The following is a 22,839-nucleotide window of genomic DNA, read 5'->3' as shown; positions in this document are numbered from 1 at the left end:
AGCCAAACTAAACATTGCCTCCGATGAACAGTATAAACAATTTTCACATGTAGTACCCTCGCTTCAAAAAAGTTTAAAAAATAACACTTAAAAAATAGTGATTTTAATTTGAAATCAATTGCCATTTTATTTCAGAAGACAAAAAGTTGTTTTAGTACTGTTCAATAACCGGACTATAACTCTTTACCCCCATTATAATAAAAACATTACATTTATACTCTGTAAAAGTTTGTTAATTAAATGTATTTTTCAGGAACGAACAAAATTGAATACCATTTATTATTGACTTTTGGGTAAAATAGAGGATAGGAAGGATATTCTGTGAATGCTTGAATGTTATGAAAGCTTGAGAATCCATTTAACCGGGACTGTTGATTTGGATAATATATACCCCTTTGCTTTGTCCCTTGGAGGTTGCTGCCGTAGTTCTCACAACATATATCAAGATCTAACTACTCCCCACCTTTCAACTCAACAAACTTTTTTAAAACATTTGAGGGTTTGATGCGTTTTCTCTATTTTCCCCAGAAATCCCCGTGATTTATTGAGGAGTTTGAATCCAGGAGCTGTTTTGAATGAGAATCAAAAGTTTTTATATTTTATCATATACTTGTTGTCATTAGGGCTGGGCGTTTTCCTGGTGGAACGATTGTTCTTTCCCGAGAACGAACGGAACGATCAAGAACGATCCCATTGTTCCAAAAAAACGAACGCTTGAAACGCGTTCTTAAAAATTTTGGAACAATTAGTAATAGAACAGAACGGAACGGAACGGGAATTGCTTGAAAAGAACAGTTAAAATCGTTAACGCTCTCTTATTTTCAAGAACACATTCTAAGTTGGGAAAGCATTTAAAATCAGGAATGTGTTTCCAGTTCAGATTTTCTCTGTAAGTAGTGAAATGAAATTGAAAGATAGAATTATTGTAAATGACATTAGACACAATATTAATATAGGAAAGTAAAGATGGTATAATTTTTTTTCTACTTCATTTTAATATTATTGAAATATTGATTATGAAAATTAAATATTTTTCAAAAATCTACAAATTGTACACCCCGTAATTGTAACCCGGTTTTAGTAATCGTTCTATACTAAGAACGGAACGGGGGGATGGAAACGTTCTTTGATTAAGAACGGAACAAGAGGGATGGAACCATTCTTTAAATAAGAACGCCAAGAACGGAACGGAACGGGCGGAACGGAACGCAAAGGAACAATACAAAAAAGGAACAAGAACGGAATGATTTAGCTAAAGGCCCTCGTTCTAGAACTAAACGGAACAATTTCTAAAAAGTCGGAACATGCCCAGCCCTAGTTGTCATGGAAGTATGATCATTTTCGATTTAATTAAGTTGTTGTAAATTAAAAGACATTTAAAAAGTGTCTCTGAAAAGTTATTATACCTTTCTGCTGGAATTCTTAACGACAAATCAGGTTTTTCTCCCGTCATATATATCTTTGAAAAGTAAGACAAGTACCAGTAAAAAGGCTCATTAGTTTACCATAAGATTATAAAATACCAGTAGGTTAAACTGCCTTTTTAAATTAGAAGATTTAAGTCTGATGGAAGCAAAATCTTTAAGAAGCAATTTACGAAAAATCCTTTGAGTTTATTATCTTTTATCTTCTACTCGAAAAAAAAACTAAGTTTTAATAAATTACAATTTTAAATAATATACATCTCAGACTTTCATAAAATCTCCTGATAACCTAAAAATTTTTAACATTTAAAACACTTTGCCAACTCCATCTGCCATTGTCTGAAATGAATAGTATTTAAATCATTGTGTTGAATTTAATACCAATTCTGTTTAGGCACATGGAGGATCATATATGGAACAGGTCCAGTAAAAAAATTTTATTCACAAATTGTTTATTTATTTTGTTTATATTTTTCCTTATGGAGGAAAAACTAGGTAGCTTGTAATTTACTTGTGGTTTCAAAATATACTAGTTTTCTGTTGAGGTTTTTGTAACCTTGAACACCAATTGAATTATATACGATAAATATATTAATTCAAATCAAAGAATATTGTAGTAAGATTTTGATTCTACTGGAAACCAGCTGAGGGATTTCATTTTCATTATAAACCCCCTGTAAATCAAATAGGTTGTCAAGTACAATAGATGGCAACACAGAATACGTACACTTTCAATACAGCTGTTTAAACGTCATAAGTGTCAACTCAAATTTTCTGTCTGACGAAACTATAAATAAAAGTGACATTTTTAGACTAAAGTGCTTATCTTTTAGTGAAATTAGTGCAATTTTATATGTTCTTTGTTTCTATTTTTACACTTTTTCATTTAACGTTCTATAGACTGAATAATGTGGGGTTGAAACTGATTTTGTACATAACCCTTTAACATTGTAATTCGAATTAGTATAACATTAAAACATATTTCATGTTAATGATAAACACCAAGATCCTTGGGAAATACAGGCAACAAGAAACGGTAATTTTTCTAATGAAATGTCGTCTTCTAAGGATATTTATTTTTTTCTCAAATGTCGTATTTTACTATTTTTGGGAACACGTAAGAAATATATAGAAATTTTCAAAAATTCTTTAATTATGAAATTATTGGAAAGTTTATGTAGATATATATATATTATAAACAGGGTGACCCAAACAAAAATTTGGAGTAGGGGTATTGGGTACTGAGGCAACAATTTTAATTAAATGTTCATTCTTTTTATATTACAAGCACTTCTTTAATTATGGATCATGAGCTTAAAAATCAATTTCCCAGATTTTTCAAATTTAGATTTTTTACATTTATTCATTTGTTCATAAATGACAAAAAAATTCACAAATTTTCGTACATTTTATGTAAGTTATCTGTTGCAGCCAAAATTTTGTATCTGCAAAGTGTTTGTGAGATAACATGTATATTATATTTAATTTGTTTTGATAAAAAAGACAGATTTAAAAATAAAATTTTTTAATCCATCAAGGTGTGGGGGGGGTACTTTAATGGTATACTATGAACATATACTAGGTCAGCATTACATTATTATGAATTAAATGATATTTTTTTAACTATATTGATTATATTTTTTATTTAGGGAGCAGGCGAACAACTTGTTTTGAGCCTGGATGCCGTCCACCCCCTGGGACAACCAGTTTTAAATTTCCAAATAACAAAAATAAGCAGGAATTGTGGCTGAATTCTTTGAAAATTGACGACACTAATGAAATCGGAGATAGAAGAGTGTGTGCTCTTTATTTTGCTAAGTCTGATTTTAATCCAAATTTGAGCACTTTTTCGAAACTTCCAGAAATCTCCCCTTCAAGGAAAAGGCATCTAAATGTTTTAATAAACAAACAAGGTCATCACATGATACAAAAAGGCCAATTTATGTTTTAATTAATAGTTAAAAACATTTTTGTATTTTATTATTGTTTTTGTTGTTGTTATATATGATGATATAAATGTATACTTCAGTCATTGTTTAACCCACCAAAACTTTGTCACTTTTAAAACAAGGTAATCCAAATGATTTTTTGTAAAATTCTTATAAAGTATGAGTGTTTCAAAAGTTAGAAGTCTAAATTAAAAAAAAATAGCTGGCTTTAGAAATTGAACAGTAAACCTATGATAACCCTAGAAATATTTACTTTAATGCTACTTAGAGGGCTGGGGCCTGGACGCCCCCCCCCCTCCCTCAGACTATTTAGCTTACATAGATATACAGTGGGAAAACAATTTGCCACCAAACAACAGTAAAAATACTCTATCTAATTTTGAGTTGTAACTATTTTTTTACGTATTCCTACAAAGACGACATTTATCTCCACCGAATCTTTGAAATCATACCAACTAATTAGAGGACATGTCGTCTTTCTTTTTTCATTTGAAACATAACGTTGTGCGCAGTTGGTCGATTTTTCTGTTGCCATCTATTGTACTTGACAATCTATTTGCTGTAAATATGTCTAATTCACTCCAGATATTTGAATTCCTCCAGTGGAATGTAAATCACCCTGCGTAAAGTTTTAAATAGTAAATCGTCATTTTCAAACCCCACCAGTGAAAATGAAATTCCTCAGGTGGGGTCCACTGGAGTCAAAATAGCTATAAACTTCCATGACTGTATTATTTTGATCCTAAAATTGTAAAATCACATAGTCCTCATCAGCTTACAAAGGTTTTAAGATAAATATTATGTTTTCATAAACATTAACTTAAAAAGTCAAATGGGTATTTAACTGTTTTTCTAGTTCATTGGACTATTTGAAATCAACACTCACAGGGACTGTAAGCGTAGTTTCAAGTGATCCTTCAAATTCATTTAATACCCTTGAAGCAATTGCCTAAAGTACAGAGATCATTCCAAACCCTGTGTTCAGTGTAGGGTTTCCATTCGCAAAACTTTTGCGCAATTTTTGCGGAACGCAACGAAAAATTTTTCTTTCTTTGCGCATCAGTTTTGCACGAAAAAAACAATAATTTGCGCATTCATTCGCAAAAGTCATTTCGCGCAAAATTGCCCTACTCCTCTTTTGCGAAACTCAAGTTTTGCGCAATTCTGCAATTTCGTACCAAAATCCGAAACAGATTGTCCAGTAAAAGTCTCGATAATTTTAGTTTTGGACATGCATATTTCCTAAAAGTGTATTCTTCAGGCATTGGTTACTTTCTTGCATTATTTTATATGAGATAAAAAAGATTTCAGAAATTTGATTAAAAGAATTTAAGAATATAATTCATACTTGATTAGGCAAAGCTTTTAAGGGTCACTTGAAATTATTTAATAGGATTAAAATATTGCCAAGTTTCACACTCTCTAATTTCTATTTTATTAATTTTGGTCCCTTAATTTAAACTTTTTGTTATTGGAAGCAACCAATTGAGTGTAGTATAATCGTTATCATACTGGTATGTTAATATTTTTTTATGTATGGAATAAATCTTCAGTTGTTTAATTCTAAGCTTAGAATATCAATTTTTGAAAATTTGCCAAAAAAGTTAAATTTTGCGTAAAACTTGCGGTTTTGCGCAAAACTAAAATTTTGGTTCATGCGCAACAATATGCTCAAAAAATATTTCCGGTTTTGCGCAAAAATAGCTCAAAAGTTCGCAAAAAAAAAATTGCGCAAAAGATTTAGCCATTTCGTAGAAACCCTAGTTCAGTGTGAACTGATCCTGAATCTATGGGATGCCCTGCCCCCTAGAAAAAGGTGTTATGGTTAAAATGCATGGTATTGGTGATGACCCATTTTTTCAAGGCCAGCTTATTGAAGAAAAAAATCAAACTGATAACTTTAATAGTTTGTTTGCTAGGGAGTTAAAAAAATACCAAAAAAGGGTCATTAAAATGTAAAATATAAGTTTTTTGTCTTATCAAATCAGGATTTGACACATGTTTCTATATCCAGTAGATTAACTAGGATATATCTGTCATCCTTGATCAGTCAAAGGTTTAATAGGGCACTGTTGTGAACCAGGAATAGCCTCTTTCAATGAAAGGTGAAATTAAATGGCTCATACAGTCACTTTAAATCTTAACGCTGTGTTCTTATCTAACAGTTTTATAGATACCACTATATTGTATTATTTGTTTAGAAAACTTGTATTCCTCTTTATACATTACTTCTTGCTCTTGGTAATCCTACAGTTCATTACTTTTCACTGGACATAGAGGGGGCAGAATTAAAGGTTTATAATTTTTTAAGGTGTTATGATATTTCATAGAAGTTCAATTTGTTAATGGACATATCATTTTCATAAAAAAATTATAAATAGAAAATTTCATATATGGGACATTTTACAGACATTGTAGATTTTTCATAAAAAGGACAATTTATATGATTGAGCCGATTTTTTATAAAAAAAATATAAAACAATTTTAGAAATGAGAACAGTTACTAAACTGACTAAACTTGGAGGGTACCTCTGAAAATTGGACAGCCCCCTCTATCTAACACTCTATCTATAAATCTAGGTTTTGAAAGCTATACCATGGCATCTGGTGGATATATGGCTGGTAGGAATAGAGACAAATCATATTGGAGAATTTGACAAAACAGAGACAAGGTTTAGAACTTTAATATGTATATTTGTCTTTGTTTTGAGGTGGGAGGGGGGTTGGGGCTTGTTCGTATGCAATCACTAGCCAAATAAAGGTTTTTGAACTTGATCTTAAAAATAAGTATACGCTGTAATCTGTGATGATACAGAAAAAGATTCAATTAACAATTTTCTCCTTATAGATAGAAGCGATCATAAGCGATTATTTTTAAGAGTTTTCTTCTCCTGTTAAGATATAGGAAGCTTAAAATTTTGTTTTGATATTTTTTGAAGCAAAAGAGAAAATAATCAAATAAATTGAAAAGTTTTGTATGTGAAAAAGCTCAAGAAAACAACAACACTATATACTTTTTTTCTTAGATTAAGACTTAAAACCCTGAAACCATATGTTTCACAAGAAAATGTCAAAATGAAAAACCTACAGAGTGAAAACAGTAAAATCTGGCAAAAAATTTATTGTTGTAATTAAAAAATTGTTGAAAGGCTTACAGAGTGTTATTATGATAGATCAGCAACTAGATGATTTTATTACTATTATCAATCCTTGTAAACTATGCCATTTGATTGGATTATCATGTTACTGAAATGTTTGTTTGATTAATTCATTATTTTTAAAATGTTCAGACGAGATTTACTGAATTATATGATTAGCCAGGGGTACAAGCATATTGGTACTATTGGCATAGATGATATTTTAATCAAACCTGATAAGGTAAAAATAAAAAACATTTACAGAAATATTTAGATATATCATTTACTTCCAGAAAAGATATTAAATTATTGCCGCAAACTTTGATTTTTTACTCCCAATAACTTTGCAAACCAATGTTGTTGACAGCTTTGATATTTTAAATCATAAATTTTGTTACAATAAAAAGCCTTTGTATATGAAGTTTTTCACCGTCAGAAGTTTATGGAATATCAAATTCACTTCAAATAAATATCAGTCTGAAAATTTTGCCAAACAAAGTTAAAATGTTTACATGTAATTATAATGTGGAAGAGGAAGACGACTGTTAGTCTCAATTTATTATTTTTAATATGTTCATTGATAATCAAATATATTTGAGTTAATAACTTTGAACTGTAAACCAAGTAAAAAAAAGCGATTTCTAACAACCTGTTTATTTGTATAAATCTGCAAATAGAACATTCGTTATCATATTTTAAAAGGTTTCAAGGGGTTCGAACAGGATTCTGGGGTTTGAACAGGGTTCTGCTAACTAACTGGATTCAAACAGGATATTGCGGGTTTCATGGCCGCATGGCCCTCCTCTCCACCCTAGCCAATCTTTCCAAGGCCTGCTCATAATAAAATTATACTTCCATCTTCAATGATTAGAGTGCACGGGAAGACTTTAAAAAGTTCAAAAAGTATGTCTGAAAAATGTTAAAAATAAAAATTTGTACCTTCAAAAATATTAATATATTACATTACACTTGTTATTACATTCTTTTTTCAAAGGATTTTTAAGTTATTTAGAAAAAAAAACGGGAGGGGGGACACCCCCTCCACCCCATTGTGATAAGGACAAGGTTCTCTTTGTATTATTTATAATATTTCAGGTTAATGTAAGTGATGAGATGATTACCTACTTAGTTTCACTGCAGAATAAAAGTCAATATCAGAATGACTCACAACTTTAAACATTTCTTTAAATAATCGTTTTTGTTTGTTTATTTTCTTGTGGTTTTTAACGTTGATTTTGATGGTTATTATAACGTGAGAACTGACAAGGGTCATCCTAGACCAAAATACATTTTCATTAAAATGTGGAACTAACATCAACATAAACAAATTTTGATTCAATTTGAAAGTATTTAAATTATCCAATCAGATTGCACATATCCTTACACATATTTTCCCGATATATTCATTTCTGAGAATTAATATGTACTTACGGAATGGTTTTGTATTACGTAATTTCATGTAATTACATCTTAATTACGCGAAACTATAAGACTTTCTTTTGTAAATGTAATTAGCACGTAATTTCAAGTAATGCTCCTCTGTTAGTGAAAGAAAGTGTTACGCTTAATTATGTGTAATTACGTGTAACGTAAAAACGACTGGAAACACTAGTACAGGGCGGGAAAAAAGTCTAGTCTGTGAGAAAAAAATCTAAAATGGCCGAAAACTTTTTTTTGTGACTAAAGCTACAGATCTTGAAACTATAATTTAATTTTTAGTTAGTTGAGGTTATAACATTATATCATTCATGACATACAACATAATGCAAGTTTACAAAATATCATGTATACCCGCTTTTTGCTACATACCAATATCAAAAATAAATGTAAAAAATAAACTTTTTAATGATGCTTCTAAATTGTTTACAAAAATCACATGAATTTTATGAATTTTTTCAGATTAACCATGCGAAAGAAGCATTCTATGGTTTATTTGGTACTCCTCAGCACATTCTTTGTTGTAAGCATGTTTTTTCACGTTTACCACATCTCATTTTTCTGAAAATGCAGAGATCTTTCATTCAAAAATGTTGTATCTTTAATTGGTAATTTTATGTAATTGCTTTTTTACCAATTTAATTAGTTAATAAATTTCAGGGTATTGGATTTATTCTGAATTATACAATTCAAGTTTACAGTTTTCACAAAGGATTTTTGGAATCTTATGGTTCCTGGAATGCTTTGCAGGTCATTTTTTTTCAATTCTTATCTAAACCTTTTGTTTGGATAGTGCTAAGCCACATTGACTTAACTGGAAATCCATTACGTAAATTTTAAGGATATTTTCATGAATTTCTCTTATAATCCCAGAATTTAAATTAAATCCTTTAATTAAAAAATTTACCCTGTTCAGATTTTAATTAAAAAAGTTTTGACTTCAGGATATTGATACAGAAACATTTCTTATGATACAAAAAGATTTCTGTTTAGAACAAGGTCTCATTTTTCCGGCCAAAACCTCAAAGACGTCCATTAGGTAATAATTCTAAAACAAACTGTAAACATTATTTCATTTCTGTTTTGTTTTTTATTTGTGTTTTACTCAAACAAACTTGCAAAATACTTTTTAAGAAACTATGAGAAATCATCAGAATTAATCACATTTCAAGATTAGGACTTGCCCCTCTACACCTTACAATTCTAATCAGGTGGACGGTTTGATACTATTCTTGAGATATGTGGCGAGCTTTGTGATCTAACAAAGGAAATACAGAAAAATCCTGAAGATGTCATGGGAACTGTTACAGCAAAGGTAAATCAAGAATTGGAACTGTTACAGCTAAGTTAATTCAAGATCTGTTACAGCTAAAGTAACTTTAAAAATTGAAACAGTTACAACTAAGGTAATCTAAGAATTGGAACAGTTACAACTAAGGTAATCTAAGAACTGGAACTGTTACAACTAAGGTAATCTAAGAACTGGAACTGTTACAACTAAGGTAATCTAAGAACTGGAACTGTTACAACTAAGGTAATCTAAGAATTGGAACAGTTACAACTAAGGTAATCTAAGAACTGGAACTGTTTCAACTAAGGTAATCTAAGAACTGAAACTGTTACAATTAAGGTAATTTAAGAACTGGAACTGTTACAACTAAGGTAATCTGTTACAACTAAGGTAATCTAAGAACTGGAACTGCTACAACTAAGGTAATCTAAGAACTGGAACAGTTACAACTAAGGTAATCTAAGAACTGGATCTGTTACAACTAAGGTATTCTAAGAACTGGAACTGTTTAACTAAGGTAATCTAAGATTTGGAACAGTTACATCTAAGGTAATCTAAGATTGGGAAACATTACAGCCAGGATTCAAGATTCGGAACAGTTACAGCTAAGGTAATCTAAGAATGGGAAAGATTACAGTTAAGGTAACCTTTAAATGGGAACTGCTACAATACAGCTTATGTAACCTTGCTGTTACAGCTCAGGTATCTTATGCTTGGAAACTGTTAGAGCTTAGGTAACCTAAGAATGGGAATTGTTACAGCATAGCTTGTGTAATTTGAGAATGAGAACTGTTACAGCTAAGGTAACTTATGATTGGGAACCATTACAGAAAAGGTAACCCAAGAATGGAAACTATTACAGCTAAGGTAACCAAATAATTGAAAATATAAAAAAGGTAACCTAAGAATGGGAACTGTAAGAGCTAAGGTAACTCAAGAATGGTAACTATAACAGCTAAGGTAACCAAAGAATGGAAAATCTATATATAAATTTGGCTTGTCTGTTTGTCTGTCTGTATCCAATAAACGTCAAAACGGCTGAACCAATCGGGCCCAAATTTTTTGTGGGACTGAGCCCAGGGAAGGTTTATGAATCATCAAAATTTCAAATATTTGTCTCTATCAAAATTCGATCGTCATTAAATTTTTTAAAATTTTGAAAATCCGCGAAATTTTTTGTAAAAATCCGCGAATTATTTTTGTTTAGTTTTACGATGTACACAAAGAGAACATGTTTACAATTAATTTAGAAGATGGGCGCGAAGCGCCCTCTAAGGCTAGAAAGAAGGGCGCGAAGCGCCTTGAATTTCTAGTATTATAAATTTCAACAGCCTCCAACTAATTCTTCTTGAGTAAAAAATCTTCAGGGAAATCAAGTTTTTCAATCCCATGATGTAATGAGAGATCACAAACACCATATAACGCAAGTCAGTTGGATATATAAATGTATATTAAATTCAAGTTCTACAAAAGAAAGTTGGATATACAAATGTATTAAATTCAAGTTCTACAAAATGTGACTTACTTGCCTTGGATCAAATAAGAAACTTGTTTTATTCAAGTTCATAAAATTGCTGAATTTAAATTTTCTCATAATTGAATGGATAATATTATTTAGGTAGATTGTGCTGGCATCTTTGCTAGCGAGGAGATTGATAAGCCTAGTGGACACAGTGCCATGCATTGGGATATGATCCCAGAACATATTCAGGTGTGATACAATTATTAAATGGAATGTAAGCGTAATTCTACCTTCCACGCAAAGATGACAATGTCTGATTCACTACAGTACCCTTAAAACCTTTATCTGATCATTAATTTAAAAGTTTTTTTTAGATTTAAAAGTGTTCATTTCTAATAATTTTAAATAATTTTGCATGCAGTAAAAATTATAATTATGATTTTTAATTCATACTTGATCAGGGTACCATAAAGAGTACCATCTTAAATCTGACTTTGCAGTGTTTTTCAAAATAATGAATAAAGTATGCCATAATTAGTATAATTAAAATGTTTAAAGAAACTGATTACTCGCCTCAAATCCTATTTCCTATTTTCTATTTTTTAACATATGCACTTTCAAACTATGATCTAACAGATTTATTTTTGCAAATATCTAGAGTTGAGGAGAGTGATCAAATCAACAAAAAAGAACGTTATAATTTTTCGGATTTTTAATGGCCTCAAAAATATACAAATCATCAACTTTTAGTGAGTTGTTTTAGTCCCCCTATTTTATGTTTCTCTGAATACTTTAAGCCTGAACAATTTTTATCCACTGCATAAAAGAAATGATTAAAAAGTTTTACTATTTTGCGATTTCTTAGTTTTAAATTCCTTAAATTTGTGATTAAAGATATCAACTATTTCACCAAGTTTTACTATTGTTTCTTTACATGTGTTTAATAAACAAAATTTATAAAAAGAAAAAATCTCTATTATCCTTTAATTTTGTTTAGAATGAGTTTACTCACAATGGAAAAATATCAGTTAATTCCTGGTTTATTGGTAATTGTTAGATTTAATTTTAGTTCTAAGCTGAAAAGTTAGATTACCTTAGATAAATTTTGCAAAAATTTCTAATTTCCCAACTTCTAATACACCACTCTAATTGGTATAACTTTAAACAATGATCTGGTTTTCAAACTAAAGAATGTATTAATCTTGAGAATAATGAAAAGAGGTGAGTTGCTTCCTGCTCTCAGTGGGCAAGGAACCTCTGCCATAGTAGCTCTCAGCGCAACAGTCCTGAAGAGTTTTGCATAGAGTCGCTCATGACTCATCTTTCAGGGGAGTAGAGAAACATAAGATTAAGTAAACAAGAACTCTTGAAATAATTAAGACACAGCAACTCCTGCAAATTCTCCTAATCTCTTTTTATCACAATATCTGGGACCTGGAGATTATGCAGTATGCTGCAGGATCTTATACAGGATTGATGTTAGAGGTTTGCTCTGTTTATCCCCCTTATCTCCATTGACAGCTCTCAGGATGACCAGAGTAGTATCCAGCAAACAAAAACTCAAGTTAAACTCAAGTAAAACTTGACTTTTGCTTTCAGAAGTGGAGTTTTAATCAAATTTAAAAGTGGAGTTTTCACTGGCTATAGTCATGCCATACAAGGATTAAAGCTCAACTTTTCACCAAGATGATATTTGGATGATTTCTGGATGATATCTGGATGATATCTAGATGATTTCTGTATGATTTCTGGATGATTTCTGGATGATATTTGGGTAATATCTGGATGATGAGAACTGGAGTTTTAATCAAGTTTAAAAGTGGAGTTTTCACAGGCAATAGTTGTGCCATATAAGGGTTAAAACTCGACTTTTCACCAAGTTGGGGGGTTGTAAAAAATATTGACCAGGTAATATTTGGACAATATATGGGTCATATATGGACGACATGTGGGTGATATCTGGATGATATGTGGATGATATCTGGATGATATGTGGGTGATATATGGATGATATGCAGATGATATGTGGGTGATATCTGGATGATATATGGATGATATCTGGATGATATGTAAGTGATATCTGGATGATATGTGGATGATATCTGGATAATATCTGGATGAAATGTGGATGATATGTGGATGATATCTGGATGATATGTGGGTGATATTTAGATGATATCTAGTAGATATCATCCACATATCATCCAGATATCACCAATCCAATCCAGTATTCTTCTTCACAAATTCACCCATTCATCAATCATCATTTCTCCATCTGTAATAATCTAAATTAACACTCATACATACATACATATGTTAAACTGCATCAACTTTCCATTATACCTGTTGCAAGATTGTTTAAGTGGAACTTCTATTTATCTAAAAATCAAGAATTTACTGACATTGATTTATCCCAAAATGATAGAAATTTTGAAACATTGTATTTTCAAAATACTTGCATAAAATTTCTTACATATCAATTCTTTTGAAAAATCATCAAATAATATTAAATTCTGGTTTAAAAATGCATTTTTGTGCAGTTGAGGTTAAGTGAATATATCAACACAGAAACTGGGATTCAAAAAGTCGAGTTAAAGTAGAGTTTTAAAGTGGATATTTGAACTCCCAGTTTTCACCCCGACTTGGTAAAAACTGGGATTCAAAAAGTTGAGTTGAAGTCAAGTTTATGCATCCATATTTCATTCAGTTGATAAGTGGATTTCAACAGTGGAGTTTAAGTCAAGTTAAAGTGGACTTTTAAAGTGGATATTTGAACTCCCAGTTTTCACCCTGTCTTGGAAAAAACTGGGATTCAAAATGTCTAGTTTAAGTCAAATTTATGCACCCAGATTTCTCCCAGTTGATGACTGGGAAAATATTGGATTAAAAAAGTCGAGTTTATTCACCCAGTTGATAAGTGGATTTCAACAGTGGAGTTTAAGTCGAGTTAAAGTGGAGTTTTAAAGTGGATATTTGAACTCCCAGTTTTCACCCTGACTTGGTAAAAACTGGGATTCAAAAAGTCAAGTTTAAGTCGAGTTAATTCAACCAGATTTCACCCAGTTGATGACTGGGAAAATATTGGAATCAAAAAGTTGAGTTTAAGTTGAGTTTATTCATCCAGATTTCACCCAGTTGATAAGTGGATTTCAACGGTGGAGTTTAAGTTGAGTTAAAGTGGAGTTTTAAAGTGGATATTTGAACTCCCAGTTTTCACCCAGACTAAAAAAAACTGGGATTCAAAAAGTTGAGTTTAAGTTGAGTTTATGTACCCATATTTCAACCAGTTGGTGACTTGAATTCAAAAGTGGAGTTAAAGTTGAGTTTAAGTGGAGTTTTGAAGTGGATTTTAGAACAACTAGTTGATATCTAGTTGTATCATCCACTTTTGTTTCCTGGGTAAGGAGGATGCCAGACTTCTTTCCATCCTTCAAAATGAATACACATCCTTGTAACCTTCAGCATCACTAAGGATATCATTCTCCAGTTGGAGCTATCAACAGATTTACTGGGACCTGTGAGCAGTAGAGGTGTTTGTAAGCAGAAACATTATGATCTTGAGTTGGTTTATGTAATAGGGACACTCCAGGACTTCTAGGATATCCAGGACACATAGGAGAACTAGGATATCCAGGATTCAGAGAATGGAGACACGTCTCATTGTGGAACAGCTCTTTACAGATATAATAAGGAAAACAATAATGATAACCATGATGATAACAATGATGATAACAATGACAATAACAATGATGATAACAATATTGATAAAAATGATGATAACAATGATGATACAAATGATAATAACAATAATGATAACAATGAGTATAACAACGATGATAACAATGAGGAATAGAAGAAGCTACTTGGACAGATCCTGGACAGTCGAATATCTAAAGGAACTTATTATACATGAATAAACATTACAGATGTATTTAGTAAATAAACCATGAAACTGATTAATCCCAATTCATTGATAATCTGAGATATATGTACAAAGAGGTTGTTAAAGGGATTAATACTTAAACAAGAGTAAGGGGATCTAGAATGAAATATTTGCATAAGCTCTTAACCACAGGTGCACTTGATGGATCTCACAACTCCCTAGGATTTACATTTAGCTTGTAATTGAAGACAATATTCATTATTACACTCCATCTTCACCATATCTTGGCTCAATATCTCAGCTGTAAGAAGTAACACAGAAACCCCTGATAGGTATAGAAGCCATGCACAATTATACAGGTTGTTTACTTAACCACCTGTGAGGATAGGACTACTGTGGAAGATTCCACCTAAGGGGGAGTTTTAGGGCTTTCCCATTTTGCATAAGTGGTGCAGAGTTATGGGTTTCCCTTAATTCCAATTAAGTTGAAAAGACTTTAACATGAAGGAAAGCAGGGATCTTCTACTGAAATCCTATATACCCTTCCTCCTCCAAACCTCCTAGTCTCCTTCCTGTCTGCTCCACAACTCAGTGTCACAAGGATTATTTTGAGAGGACTCAAAACATAAAAAATGCCCTTGTAAGGAAAGAGCTGCAACTTAAAGTAAGAAATTACAAGCAACATAAAGAAAGAGTAAAGTTGAATAGGCACACTGGAACAGAATATGAGGCTTGGAGACTTCCTCCCCCCCCCCAAACCTACACTTACCTTGAATTCAAAATATTTGGAATATTTGTTTGAATTTGAACATAGCTGACACTGATCTAATGTAAGTAAATAAAATAGGAAAGCATGAGCCTCTTTACGTATAGTTCCCTAATTTAGCAGCTTTGCAACTGCTATGATGTCACAAAAATCAAGCATTAATCTCCATATCTACAATTCTGAAGTTTTCAGCTTTAATTTACGTACTGGTTTATATAGGAATTCTGCCTAAAAATTAAAAACTCTATATGCATAAATTTATTATTCTTAATTTTTTAAATAAGAAAAATAATTGAATTTTCAATGTTTTAGATAACACATCCAAAGGAAATACCAAAACTGTAGGAGTGCATAGTAAAGCAAAAATCCAAAAATATAGTAAGTAATACTTTAGTTATTTTTATTATAAGAGAGAAGACATTTTTTTATAGTATATAATTGCCTTCTAAGATCTCAAATTCAATGTTTAAAATTTGCCTGACTAGCCATTTTGTAAGCTTGAGTTCATAACTTGATTTTTAAAATCATATGATTGCTCTTTCTTAGCAATTATACACCGTACAAATGTCTTAAATGATCTGAAAAAAATGTCATTTCAATACTGCAATCTCATGGAGCTCTTGAAACCCTTCATGGGCATGGTTAATTATCGTCAAATGTATGTATGACAAACATGCATTTCTTTACAAAAGCTGGTTTTTTGGTATGCAACAGTTTTCATTTAATCTCGCCCCTATTAAAAATAATAATAAATAATAAAAATAATTTGTAATTTTATACAAAGGAATGTCACTTACTCTCAGACAAATTTCCATTGATTCTAATTTGTCTGAGATAAAATGATACATTGTTCAAGTAATACTGTGGTAATTGGTGTTACCAATACAATGAAGACAAATTTGAATCAATTTTTCATACAAATTACTCTGTTAAAAAGCATGGTTACACAAAAACATTGAAGTCGATAGAATTTATCAATCAAAAAAAGCTTCTTTTTGATTTCTTGTAAATTTGTTATTTGAAAAAAGCTTATTAACAATCAAACATATATAATAAAGTTGTCGTCATTGTAGTGATATAATTGCATACCACTGTATGCACCCCTGATGTGGAGATGGTGCAGGGGTATAACAGTTACTAACATAAAATAATAAAAGTGAAGCCATGTACAGAAACTGTTAACCCCACACTTAACAGCTAGGGCAGGGATATAAGGTGGAGCAAGGAACAAGGCACATGCAAATAGGGATGTTTTAGTTTTCATTTTTCAGAAAAACGATCGTTTCGATATGAAAACGACGACGAAAAATCGAAGACAAAACGATCGTTTTTTTAAAAAGTTTGTTTTTCAAAAATGATTGTTATTAAAACCATAGTTTTGTTAACCATTGTTAACAACAACCCTTCGTTAACGATCGTTGATGACAAACCTTTGTTAACGATCATTAATGACGACCCTTTGTTAACAATCCTTAACAACGAACCTTCGTTAACGATGACACATCGTTAACAACAACCATTTGTTAACGATCCTTCGTTAACAATCGTTAATGACAAACCTTTGTTAACGATCGTTAACGAACAACCCATTGTTAACAACAACCCTTTGTTAACGATCCTTTGTTAACAATCGCTTATGACGAACCTTGGTTAACAATTGTTAACAACGACCCTTTGTTGACGATCGTTAACAACAACCCTTCATTAACAATCGTTAACGACAACCCTTTGTAAATGATTGTTAACAAAAACCCCTTCGTTAACGATTGTTAACAAAGGGAGGAAACTGACCTGAAGGTCATCTGCACATATCATTGAGTAGTTTTTAAGAAAATATCAAGGAGTTTTAACTCCCCCATTCAATAAAGTTGCATGTAATTTTTTTCCAAAATAGAGTTTTTTTAAATAGAGTTTGCTGTTTTGTCGACAACCCTTCGTTAACGATTGTTAATGACAACCCTTGGTTAACGATCTTTAACGACTACCCTTTGTTAAAGATTGTTAACAAAATTTTCAAAAAAATTTTTTTTTAAACGATCGTTCTTTAAAAACAATCGTATTAAAAAACGGTCGCAAATCATTTTAATAAAAACGATCAAAAACGATCGCTGTTTGTATTCTAAAAGTTCAAAACAAGTGGGTCGTTTTTAAAAACGATCGTTTTTTTTCAAAAATGAAATGATCGTTTTTGAAAATGAAAAAAAACGATCAATTAGAGATCTTTTAACGATCCTTTACTAAAAGGATTAACAATCCTACATGCAAAGCTGAGCAATGATTTTCTTATACAAACCGAGGAGGAGAAATCCGCCATATTGTATATAGAGACAGTCAGTTTCAAATGATTTTAAGGAGGAGTTCATTAACAGAACATTAGCTGTTGGAGGTGGATGCAGGATTAATCTGCTTTACATGCTTGAATTGTAAATATATCAATTTCTCTAATAATGTGTAATTATGTATTTCAGCATAAGTTTTACTAAGCCCAACTGTTTTGTTTAATTTCACATTCTTGTTGTGTTTGCGTTTCAATTCAACCTACTCAAAAAACAATTAAAGCTGTACATGTGCACCATTAGAAAGATAAAATATCTGCTTTGAATCTATTTTTACACAATTTTCTGTTCAATTTTGATAGTTACTGTACATTGAAAAGGTAGTTTTATGGAAGACGTCGTGTCAAGATCCAGTAATTAAAAATATTATGTACTTCCCAGAGTGGGTAAGTTGTTTTGACTTTGACCTTGTAAGGAATTATATTCTTGATAAATTAGGGACTGTACAGACAGCACAACCATGATATTGTTAAACAAGACTTGATTTGTTTTGTTATTTAAAACTAATACTGGCTGACCTAAACATCCCTGATCTGGAAATGCCAAGGACAGTGGTTTTCCCCCATGGTTCAACCTGTGTGGTTCCAAACACAAGCATTACCTCTAGCCCCTACTATACTGGCATAAAAAAGTCTCAAGATACAGGAGGCTCTGACAACAGTAAATGTCCCTATCGCTGAGACCTTCAGGAAACAGGGTGTTGCTGCATATCCAACCCAACCTCAAACTGCTGGAATGAGAGCCTATGTTAATTCAATGAAAGGCCAGCTTCAAGTAGGGATCAGAGTTTAAGCATAGTATCCTGAAATGCCCTGGGCTAAAGTTGTAATCAAAGAAACAGCTGCAAATCATATTAAAGTCATGTAGTAGGATACTGGAGTATTTACCTGTGTGCTGAGCACTCAACTGCATCATTCTTTGATGGTGTTGTCAACATCAGGTACAAATACTATTGTAAATTGTCCAAAAAGTGTTGTCAATGCCAGTCCTGTCTAAAATTGCAATTTTAGAAAAAAATATTTTCAACATTTGGGGAGGGGGGGGAACTGAGTAGATTAAGTCCATTGAGTATGCTGTCAGCATACAGAGCGACAGCAAACAATGATGGAGATATGGGGACATGTTAGCACTAAAGTTAGCATTGGTAAGATTAATCTTATTTTCTCAGGGAGAGCAATTATTCTAAAAAATGTATCCCTACCAATTTTTTTAAGGATCAATGTTCTTAAGCCCATTCTTATCCAATAATTCAGCTAAGTTAGTTTACCTGCAAACAAAATATGATTGCCAATGTTATAATAAATCAATTTGAATTGGCAGAAGAATTATCTAAGCAGGTTTTCATCATGGGAGAAGTAGAGGCTCTCATTCTCCTGGTTCCTTCAATCAACTGAGTTTGTATACCTGCTACAACTGAGTCTGGAGTGGAGGTCTCCATCCCTCTCAACTTCTCCAGTCACCAGTCAATGAGTCTGACCTTGATGGTGTAATTGCAAGAGTGTACAGACTCAAGACACAAGAAAAAGCTAAGTATTTAACCATTTTGTAATTGAAGCATTTGAAGAATTGTGTTATCCTGACACCTGGAGAAATAATTACTCACGGTTCAATGTGTTCCTTTGGAAAAATTGATAAAATTAATGCAATTAAATCAAATGTGAATAGCAAATCAGTCCCTAAAAAATTGTGGAAGATTTTAAATCAAAGTTCACATACATATTCACCTACATATTCCAGAAATTATTAAAATCTATATTCAATGTTGAATGAGTAACCAGGATGTTTTTACTCACAAAGATTGTCTTGTGGGCAATATTTCTTAGGATACAATCAAATTGACCTCTTGCCCGGATCGAGGCCAGTTCCTAAACAATTTAGACCACTAGTCCTCCCTCTCCAGAAATATTTCAAATTACAATTGCAAGATTTGTTAAAAGATAAAGTTATAGAACCTTCTCAGTCAATATGGTCATCTTCTTTAATACCTGTCATGCTAAAGAAATCTGGGCATGTAAAATGGTGTGCTGTTCAGCCTATGGGCTCTTTCATATCTGCAGGATTCCCTGTGGCATGAAAAATGCTGGGGCAGCCTAATGTAGACATGTTCAATGGATGATTGACATGTTGGGGGTAGAAGGAGGTGGACGATCTTCTAAGTCATCTCAGGATGCTCAGACTCATCTTAATTTGCTTTAATTAGTTTTTCAGGCACACATAGAAGCTGGAATCATATTGAATGCGGATAAACATTTCTTTTTAGGACAGAGGTCAGGTATTAAGGCCATCTTGTTTCACAAGATCAAATTAAATTGTTACCCTCTTCTGTGCAGAAAATTGTGGAATTCTGTTTCCAGTACTGTCTACTAGAAAAGACTTATCTGCATTGCTAGGTTTTGCTGGGTAATACAGAGAGTTTTTAACTGGTTTTGCCGAGAAAACAGCAAATTTAAAAGTTAAAAATAAGAGAACCTTGACATGGGACTCAGATATGACTTATAATTTTGAAACACTAAAGAGGATGTCTGTATCAGAGCTGTGCCAAACCCCAACCATTGTTGCTCCAGATGCTACACCATTCATTTTAACCATTGATTTCTGTAAAGCTGCAGTTTGAGCATAAACTGAATGGAGTAGAATAATATTTAGGAGTTAAGGGCAGAAAATGCAAATCCTATGAAGTTAATTAACTTCGAAGGGTAAAATGTTAGCATTGGTTTGCCTAAATATTTTCATATTCTTAGAATGGCTAAATTTGTGGTCATACCAGATTCTAACACAGTTCTGCATTGGAGCACCATGAAAATTAGTGTGGGGACCCTGCCCAGATGGCTCATCTTTATACAACAATTCAACTCTACGTTCACACCGTGCATGAAAGTATAACATAAATGCAGATCCAATTTCTAGGGCTAAACTGTGGATAACCCAAAACTGTCAGAAATGGATTCTATATTTCAAGGTAAAGAAGACATATATATACCTGTTACCTTGATCTACGGCAATAATCCTTCAGAATATACTCTCCTGTAAAGGTAGAATTTGCATGATCAGAGCTCCCAAGGCACTTACCTACAACAAATGGAATTGAAGGCAGAGGTCCCCCCCATATTGGGGCTATACAAGATAAAATAGTACTAGATCAAGCTGATTTAGAAAAAGCTCAACATGATGTTGGAAAGTTAAACCAGGTGAGAACTTGTTTGTTGAAAATACAGTTATAAGTTTTGACAGGAAAATCGACAAAGAAGAATTTGACAGTGTACATACAGATGTGTTACAACTGTACTAGGTAAGAAAACAGCTCAGACTAAAAGATAACAATGCAACAAAAAATTCCAGATTAATACACTTAATTGAAGATGAATTTGAATCAGAACCCATTATGAGAAGTGCAGTCCAACCCTTGCACAGGGACTTTTAGCATTACATGCTCATGAATTGGGGAGTACAACATACAACACAACAGGTGAGAAGAACAGTGTTTAACTGGCCAGGATGGCACAAAGACACCAGCCTATTTGTCACAGAATGTGCAGGTTGTCTTCATAGAGAACAATTTTCAAAATGTGGAACCATTCTTGGACTGTGCAAAAAATATCAATGACATCTTGTGCATGGACCTTGTAAGTCCCACAACATAGACCTCAAATCCTTTGTGGGATGGGGTGGGGAGTGTGTGACACCAGTTCTTGTTAGCTCTCTGAAGTTAAGCATACTTGTCTTAAGCCAGTAACTGGAATGGTGTCCAGACTGGTGTTCACTGGTTCGATTCCCATACTCCACTCAAACCTGTGGTTTCACAAACATCTGAAGCCAACATTTGGTTAAGCAGTTATAACCACCTGACAGATGTAGGAGGACAGAGGGGCGGCTGTCAACAACTCGCACAGCGTTAGGGTGCGTGCTTTCTACTCAATAAGAAACTTTAAGCGAATTGATCCAAGTGAATGATGATGAAGAGAGGAAAGGTGGACAAGCAGGGAGAGTCTATGATTGCCAGCTACAGGTACCTGTAGGTATCCAATCCGGGCTTACAAATGATTGGGAGCAATAAGTGTAATGTTTCCTGTCATTAGGCACTAATATATCAGAAGAATTCCTGCACTCTTCTTTTCTCAGGCCTAAGAAACCCTTTGGCAGCTGGAATCTTGTCAACCCTCTTCTCAGTAAAAATGATGCGTGGAAGGATGCATGTTCTGCCATATTACAACCCCTGGTAGATCAATATAAACCCAAACAAAACCAAACTTTCACCTAAGACAAATTTCGAGATTTGATTGTAACAACCACATCATGTCATGGGAAAAAAAATAAACAAATTATCCTCAAATAGAGATAAGTATTTTTTAATCATGATTGGTCAATTTAGTTGTCAATGTACAGCATTGCCTATCCTTGACAAATCAGCAAAGACAGTTCTTAAGCAACAATAAAGAACTAGATTGGATTGTATGGGACACCAAATAAATCCAGGATAGATGCAGGACTGGAATTTAATAACAGTACAATTAGTCAAAGCTGGGACAAGCCACAACCGCCAAAGCAACCCTGTTGAAAGATGATATAAAACATAGTGTGTGTCAATATTTTCACAATTCCTCTATCTTTCAAATCCAACCTTTAACATGACGCATCTACTGTATACGCAAACTACCCAGCCTTACGCAAAATATTGTTGCCAAAATACTATTCGCAATACCCTCCGCTGTCTGGTTGCAATCATATAAATACTTTGTAAACTAGTAAAAGACTCTCTGTTAAAAAGTTACCATGATCAGTGAATAAACGTCCATTACTCAAACTACTCTTTCAAGTAAGTCATCTTTTTTCATAGAAGTGTTAATGAGAATGAAAAAGAGGTTTTTTTAGTCTTTTATTGAAGTACGTTTGTGAAGTTACTCAAATCTGGCGAGCGTTGGTCCACTTTCGAACCTTTTTTATGATAAAGAACAATTTCAGTTAATTAAACCAATTTTTTATTTTTATTTCTTTTTTGTTCTGATTAACACTTTTTGTACATTTTGTTGGTAAAATCGCTATTTTATTAAGGTGATCTATATATTTTTCCAATTTTTTCAGCATTTGGGTTTTTTTGGGTTTTTTGCAATTTGGTTTTTGTCTAAAATTAACAGAGTACAAGGAGCGGCGGATGCC

At 32.5% G+C, this 22,839-nt stretch overlaps 2 protein-coding genes across 2 annotated transcripts; both read left to right on the top strand.

Moving 5' to 3' along the window:
- Nucleotides 1–1,822: 1,822 nt before the first annotated feature.
- On the top strand, nucleotides 1,823–7,734 carry LOC111696979 (uncharacterized). The gene is made up of 5 exons (XM_023466830.1): nucleotides 1,823–1,845; nucleotides 5,575–5,667; nucleotides 5,954–6,045; nucleotides 6,664–6,751; nucleotides 7,606–7,734. Exons 1-5 carry the CDS (start codon nucleotides 1,837–1,839, stop codon nucleotides 7,684–7,686), a joined length of 363 nt encoding a protein of 120 aa, XP_023322598.1. The 5' UTR covers nucleotides 1,823–1,836; the 3' UTR covers nucleotides 7,687–7,734.
- A 679-nt stretch (nucleotides 7,735–8,413) lies between these two features.
- LOC111697268 (uncharacterized) lies at nucleotides 8,414–15,735 on the top strand. Its single transcript, XM_023467199.1, has 7 exons — nucleotides 8,414–8,470; nucleotides 8,608–8,697; nucleotides 8,941–8,986; nucleotides 9,159–9,262; nucleotides 10,857–10,949; nucleotides 11,698–11,746; nucleotides 15,662–15,735. Exons 1-7 carry the CDS (start codon nucleotides 8,417–8,419, stop codon nucleotides 15,733–15,735), a joined length of 510 nt encoding a protein of 169 aa, XP_023322967.1. The 5' UTR covers nucleotides 8,414–8,416.
- The last annotated feature ends 7,104 nt before the right edge of the window (nucleotides 15,736–22,839 follow it).

The sequence above is a fragment of the Eurytemora carolleeae genome, unplaced genomic scaffold (assembly GCF_000591075.1).
Source record: "Eurytemora carolleeae unplaced genomic scaffold, Eaff_2.0 scaffold65, whole genome shotgun sequence".
Classification (NCBI taxonomy): Eukaryota; Metazoa; Arthropoda; class Copepoda; order Calanoida; family Temoridae; genus Eurytemora; species Eurytemora carolleeae.
Note: the sequence above shows the minus strand (reverse complement) of the source record. Positions and strands in the feature narration are given on the sequence as shown.